This window comes from Cynocephalus volans, chromosome 16, assembly GCF_027409185.1.
Source record: "Cynocephalus volans isolate mCynVol1 chromosome 16, mCynVol1.pri, whole genome shotgun sequence".
NCBI lineage: Eukaryota > Metazoa > Chordata > Mammalia > Dermoptera > Cynocephalidae > Cynocephalus > Cynocephalus volans.
In genome coordinates this window covers 4,829,854-4,837,439 of record NC_084475.1, presented here as the reverse complement: position 1 = coordinate 4,837,439, position 7,586 = coordinate 4,829,854, and the positions used below count along the sequence as shown (strand labels likewise).

General features: G+C 55.1%; 1 protein-coding gene across 1 annotated transcript; it reads left to right on the top strand.

Annotated features, from left to right (window-relative positions):
• Nucleotides 1-5,230: 5,230 nt before the first annotated feature.
• Nucleotides 5,231-5,848, top strand: LOC134365095 (proline-rich protein HaeIII subfamily 1-like). The gene has a single exon (XM_063081278.1). It carries the CDS (start codon nt 5,231-5,233, stop codon nt 5,846-5,848), a length of 618 nt encoding a protein of 205 aa, XP_062937348.1.
• The last annotated feature ends 1,738 nt before the right edge of the window (nt 5,849-7,586 follow it).

Sequence of the window (7,586 nt, the reverse complement as noted above, 5' to 3'; positions counted from 1 at the left end):
CCGAAAAATCAACCCACACACCCAGGGTCCTGGAGTATAGGAAACAAACAACCCACTGACAAGGTTCCACAAAATGGGGCTACAAAATCATAGACTGATGGCTGACGCACCCCATCTAGTTCTGTCCTGCTCACACGGCATTTAAAAACTTAAAATTTGCCACCAAATCAGAGATGTGACACAAAACATCTAGGTTTCCAACTTTTATTGAATCATGAGACCTTTCCTTCCAAACCAGTGACAATAGACAGAAATTGTCCCGTGCTCAACATCTGGGTGTTGGAATTTCCTCCCGGCTCCTTCTCTCCTTTACACTGCCTGCCCAGCACCTGCCAGCATCGGAGTCTACAGTTCCTGTTGAAGAATCATCTGAAATCATAACTTAGACTGTGCACAGGGTGTTCACTGTGGGCCAGGCACCACACTGGGAGGCTCACAGTATGATCTGATTTATTCCTCATAGCAATCCCATGAGGCAGGTGCAAGCCCATTTCACAGAGGAGGAAATTGAGGCTGGGCCACAGGATGGTGGCCAGGTTGGACCTTGCAGGTGCCAGGTGGTAGAGCTCAGAGTCTGGTCATTGCCCTTGGCCATTGCTCTCTACTGCCCCCTTGTGCCCTGCCGGCACATATGCCCAAACACCAGAGGGGATGACAGGGAAAGCCCACTGTCCTGGGGCACCACCTGGCCCTGTCCAGCCACTAACTCCTCCTGTAAGAGGAAGACTCAGTTGTTTTGCAGCCGGCACTCTCTTGGATTCTCACCAGCATGTGATTCAGCCTCCAAACCCTGGACGGTCCACACAGCTCCTACATTGGCTGGTGGACCATCGCTGGGCTGCAGCTGAAACGTGAAGTCATCCCAGCTGCACAGTGCAGATGGAGAAACTGAGGAAGGCAGGTGGAACAGTATGGGTGCCCAAGAGAGGCCTCTCTTTGGCGCTATGCATTTGGGTGGTGCCCCTCTCCTCTCTGAGCCTCTATTTCCCTCATCAGTAAAACATCAATGTCACGGGTACCTGCTTTTCATTCATTTAACAAATCCACGTTAGGCGTTTGGGCTGTGGGATACAGTGCTGGATAAGACAGATGCAGGGTCCGTGCCATCGTGGGAGTCCAATCTGGAGGGTGCCATGGGGAGTTGTATGTGACAACCTGTCTAAGCGATATGCCCTGGTATTTGATCAAACACTGGTCCAAGTGTTGCTGTGAAGGTATTCTGTAGATGTGCTTAACATCTGCAATCTGTGGACTGTGAGGAGAGATTTCCTCGACAACACGGCATTGCAATCTTCATGCGGTTAGAAAGCCTATAGAGCCCAAACCGGGGTTTTTCTGAGGAATTAGTGATTCTGCCTCAAGACTGAAGCATCGGCACCTGCATCAGAGTTGCCAGCCTGCTGCCTGCCCTGTCGAGTTTGGATTAGCCGCCCCCATAGCTGTGGGAGCCAATTCCTGGGAATAAATCATATGTATGGAAGACACTAATTGAGTTAGCAAAGAAATGAAGAAAGCAGACGGTGATATTTAATGATGAAGAAAACAACAAGATGAAAGAGAATGGGGAGAGGGATCAATTAGCAGGGTGGTCAGGGAGGGCCTCTTTGACTTTTTATTTTTTGGTGGTTGGCTGGTACAGGGATCCGAACCCTTGCCCTTGAAGTCAAGAGACTGCCTCACCTGGAGACTGGGGGAAGGGCATCCCAGATGGAGAACACAGGTGGGCAAAGGCCCTGAGGCCGACATAAGCTTGGAGAGTCCGAGGAACAGGTAAGAAAGCAGACAGGGTGCCCGTCGCAGACAGAGCAGGGGGAGGGAGGCGTGGACAGGGGATAAGTGTGGGAAGGCCCCAGGGGGCGCGGTGGCGGTGCTGCATGGGTAGCATGAGGTTGTGAGGCTGAGGCACCTGGCACAGCCTCGGAATGCAGTGGAAGTCCAATAAAGGTTTGAGATGATGCTGAATCAGAGAAGCCAACTTAGCAGGGCTCCAGCCTCCTTGAAGTCGTAGCCCAGTAATTCCCAACACAGGAGCTGCGGGTTTCAAGGCCAGGTGAGGGCTGGCTGGTTGCATGCTTTTATAACACCACAGTCAAATGGTTTGGGTCCCCAAACCATCCAGCTGTCAAAAAAAAAAAGGTGTCCAGGTGAGACCTTGGTATTCGCCCAGTCCCAGGCAAACCTCGAACTAGCCAGACCTAAAGATGCAAGGCGTACACTGTGGCTTTACCCTGAGTTGACAAGTATCCCTTTATTATGAGTTGATTTGTGTCCCCCCACCCAAAAGAGATATGTTCAAGTCCTAACCCTGGTACCTGGGAATGGGACCTCATTTGGAAACAGGGTCTTTGCTGATGTAATCGAGTTAAGATGAGGTCACCTTGGAGTAGGGTGGGCCCTAAATCCAATGACTGGTGTCCAAGAAGACGAGGGAAATTGGGACACAGCCACACAGGGGACAATGGGGACAGAGACTGGAGTGCCCAGGACTGCTGGCCACCACCCGAAGCTGGAAGAGGCAGGAAGGAGCCTCCCCTGCAGCTTTCCGAGGGAGCACAGCTCTGCCACACCTTGATTCTAGACTTGTGGCCTCCAGAGCTATGAAGGATGAACTTCCTACTGCCTTAAGCCTCCCAGTTTGTGGTGCTTTGCTATGGCAGCACCAAGAAACTCATGTGAAATCCAAACCTCTTACCCAGGCATCCCTGCAGCATGTGGCTTCTTAGACCTTCACACATGATCCAGCCAGGCATGCACAGCATGAGAAGGAATGAGTGAATGGAGAAACCGAGGTAGCTCTCAGCTCTGGCTGTGCAAGAGTCTGCAGAAGGGCAGAGGTAAAGGCAAATTCTGGAAGAGCAGTGGGCACAAGGCTCTGACGTCCCCCCTGGGGAAGCACGAAGACACCCTGGGGAAGAGATCACTGGGCAGGAAGGAACAGAACTGTGCACTGTCTGGCAGCGGACAGAGCAGTGTATGTGCAGCCTCAGCTGGGCCCTGCGTCAAAGAGCTGCTCTCATTTCTTCCAGACATGAGGAAGACAGAAGACTTGTGGGTGCAGCACCATCTTGACAAAGACCAAGATTTTTTGCCACATTTGAAACCTGCAGGGCATGGGTGCTAAAGCAGCAAGCTGAAACCTCCAAAGGTCACAAGTGGATTTGCCAGTCTTTCATGCTTGACCAGTGACCTAGTAGAATGCTCATCCAAATCCCTGATGGGCCTTCCCGGAGGAAGACAGAAGAAGCAGAGATGGATGAGCCTCAGTACAATTGTGTGTGTGGAATTGGACTCAGAGAGGAACAGACAGGGGAGAGAGAAGGGGGCAGAAGCCATCCCTGAAGGTGGAATGCCTGAGGGTTTCCAAAACGGGTATAATACATCAATCCACAGATTAAAGAACCCCAATTAGATCAGCAAAGCCCAACTGGGAATAAAAAAGAAAAGAGGAGAAAATCATATTAAAGCCCATCACAGTTAGGGTTTTATGGTGGTGTGGGAGAGAGGGAGATGGCAGCCTGTCCGTTCTGCACCCGCTCCCTCCATGGCTCACCCCCTGTGCTCTGGGAAGGTGCACGCTTTGAGGAAGGAGCAGGGCCTGCATCACATCCGGGAGCCAGAGACCCGCTTAGCTGATGTAAGCAGGTGGACAGGGAAGCTGTGTCCTGGGAGCAGGTGTGGGGAAGAGAAAGAGGTGTGCGCCAGCAGACGGCAAGTCTGCTCACCTGAGCCTCCGTGTCCCCATCTGCAAAGAGGGGTGGGGTGCCCATTGTCAGCCACCCACAGTCATCATGAGCACAAGAATATGAAGAACTCTGTTTGGAAGTGGTCTGAATGATGGACCATCATCTGGGCGTGAGGAGTGATGAGATGTGAAGCCATGGGCTGGGGCGAGGCTGCAGTAGGAGCTGTGGATCAAGAGGGTTTTGTGCAGCTCCAGAAGCCGAAATCCCTTATTGTCTGATTCCTTTCTCAGCTGAGCTTCCACCACCGGAGCCTCCAGCAGGGCCCAGCGAGGAAGAACGGGGGCTGCAGGTGGAGGCTGAGCAGCTGCAGAAGCAGCTGGAGAGCCTGGCAGGTCAGCTACAGCTCAGGTAAAGGACAGTGAGGGTCTGAGCCACCTGAACTGGGAGCAGGAGGAGTGGCTGCTGGAGCTGGGGCAGCTGCTGGGCTCTGAGGCAAGCAGCACAGGCAGGTGCTGGATGGCACGCAGTGCCACCATGCTACCACCAGTTCGTGCTGTCCCAGTCCCATGAGCTCCAGGAGCAGCTGGCTGAGCTGTACTGGCTTCAGCAGGCTGGTGCGCCACCCGCCCTGCCAGCCTGCCTCCACACTCTCCCCCTGGGCCTTTATTTCCTCACCTGTAAACTGGGGTGCTAGAGACCTCAAAGGAAATGGTACCTGGGAAGGCACCTGTGAGCCAGTGCCCTGTGCCCCCTTCCCTGTGCCGTGGGTCTCCAGCGGCATCAGGGGGCCGCCGATTGCTTCTCTCCATCCAGACCAATTAGGACATGGAGGTTCCCAGTGCACTGCAGTCAGGGCAGCATGAGAAGATGGAGCTGGCTGAGAAGTTGGGCCAGAAAAGAAAAAAGCCAAAAGAAAAAAGAAAACAAGAAGAAGAGTTAAACACCAAGAAGGAGAAGAGACCCAAAAGGAGAAAACACCCAAAAGTAGAACAAAACACCAGTAAATGAAGAAAACACCCAGAAGAAGGAGAAAATAACCCAAAAAAGGAAGAAAACTACAAGCAGAAGAAAGCACAGCAAATAGGAAAACACCCCAAAGAGGAAATAACCCAAAAGAGGAAGAAAACACCTCAAAAATGAAGAAAACACCCCAAAGAAGTAGAAAACATACACAAGAAAAAGAAAACACCCAAAACAGGAAAACCCCAATGAAAAGAAGAAACCCCTGAAAAGAAGACAACCCCAACAAAAAGAAGAAAACCCCCATAAAATAAGAAAAAAACCCCAAAGAGAACAAAGGCCCATTGTTCACTTGGAAGAGCGTGGTGCTGACAACACCAAGTCAAAGGGTTAATATCCCCTTACTGGTCATTTTTAGAAGAAAATTAAAAAAGAAGAAAATAAGAAAACAACAACAGAAACAAGAAACCTCCCCAAGAAAAGAAAAAAAGCCCCCCCCCAAATATACCCCCATGAAAACAAGAAAACCCACCAAAAACAACAACTGCACTCAACTGCACAAACACAAGGGACCAGCGCACACCAAAATGCATCCACGGACCCCTCGCACCCCTACCTGGCTGTACGGCCCCAAGCCCCACCAACTGCCCAGACAGGCCCAGTCCCTACCAAGAGCCCCAAGGGGCCCAGCCCCCACCAACTGCTCCAGGGGCCCAGCCCCCAACCAATTGCACCCATGGGCACAGCCCCCTAGGACCCTACCCCCACCGGAACAGCACAATGGGACTAACCCCCACCAAAGAAACCCAAAGGGCCCTGCACCCCTAAAGTACCCCCACGGGCCAATCCCCCATGAAACTGCACCCACATCGCGGACATCCACAACTGCACCCACAGGCCCCGACCCACCCCAACTACACCCGCGGGTCCAACCCCAACTGCCCTCAAGTGCACAGCCCCCACCCAACAGCACCCACAGGCCAGACCACATGCAACTGTCCCCACCGGCCCAGCTCCCTTCAACTGTTCCCACGGGCCCAAGCCCCACCAACTGCACCCACGGACCAAACCCCATCAATTGCACTCACGGGACAAGTCCCCAACAAAGTAAATCCAAGAGCCCCATACCCACCCAACTGCGTGCACAGGCCCAGGCCCCAACGACTGCAGCCACATTTCCAATCCCCACCAAAGTACACCCATAGGACCAGCCGCACCAAAGTGCATCAACAAACGCAACCCACACCAAACTGCACCAAGTACCCACACCCCAACAAACTGTACCCACGGACACAGCACCATGGAACCTAGCCCCTGCCAAAGTAACCCCATGGGCCCAGCCCCTCCCAAAGTACCCCCATGGGTGCAGCATTCCCCAAAGTAAACCAACGGACCCAGCCCCCACCCAACTGCACCCACGGGCCAGCCAGCCAGCCCCAATTGCACCCATGGGCACAGAACCCTCTGGCCCAGCCCTCCCCCAAATGCAGCCATGGGCCCAGTACCTGCCAAAGTCCCCCATGGGACCAGCCACCTCCAAGGTACCCCCACGGACCAAGCCCCCCCAAAAGTACACCCATGGACCTACGCCTACTCAAATGTACCTACGGGCCCAGACCCCACCCAACTGCACCATGGGCCCAGCCCCCAACAACTGCATCCAAGGGCCCAGCCCACAGCCAACTCTCCTCACAAGCCCAACCCCCCGCCAAGGCCCAGACCCCACCAACGGCCCCCATGGGCCTAGCCCCACCCAACTGCACCCATGAGCACAGCCCCCTTGGACCTAGACCCCCATCACAGCACCAACGGGCCTAGACTCCACCAAAGAAACACCATGGGCCAAGCCCCTAACAAAGTACCCCCATGGGCACAAGCCCTACCAACTACCCACACAGGCCTAGCCCCCACCCAGGTGCATGGACGAAACCAGGACCCCCCCCAGCTACACACCTGAGCCCAACAATCCTAACTGCACACACGAGCCCAGACCCTAGCAAAGTACACCCATGGTCAGCCATCCCCAACTGCACCCACAGCCAAAGAACCCTCTGCCCCAGCCCTCCCCCAAATGCACCCACAGACCCAGCACCTGCCAAACTACCCCCACGGGCCCAGCCCCTCCCAAGGTACCTCCATGGGCCCAGCAACCCAAAAAGGACACCCACAGGCCCAGGCCTAACCAATTACACCCATGGCCTTTACCCCCACACAACCCACGGGCCCAGCCCGACCCAACTGCACCCTCAGGCCAGCCAGCCCCATCTGCACCCACGGACACAGAACCCTCTGGCCCAGCCCTCTCCAAAATGCAACCACAGGCCCAGTAGCCGCCAAAGTCCCCCACGAGCCCAGCACCCCCCTGAAGGTACCCCCATGAACCCAGCCCCCCAGAACTACAACCACAGACCCAGGCCAACTCAACTGCACCTATGGGCCTAGCCCCCACCCAACTGCACCCATTGGCCCAGCCCCACGCAACAGCATCCACGAGGCCAGCCCCCCCAGAATTATACCCACGGACCTACGCCTACTCAACTGTACCCACGGGCCCAGCCCCACCCAACTGCACCCTCGGACCAGCCAGCCCCGTCTGCACCCACAGGCACAGAACCCTCTGGCCCAGCCCTCCCCAAAATGCAACCAAGGGCCCAGTACCTGCCAAAGTCCCCCATGGGACCAGCCACCCCCAAGGTATCCCGATGGACCAAGCACCCCCAAAAGTACACCCACGGACCTATGACTACTCAACCGCACCTATGGGCCCAGACCCCACCCAACTGCACCCATGGGCCCAGCCCCCACCAACTGCACCCATGGGCCCAGCCCCAACAACTACCCACACGGGCCTAGCCCCCACCCAGGTGCACACATGGGACCAGGATCCCCTAACCCCCCGCTACACACGTGAGCCCAACCATCCTAACTGTACCCATGGGCCCA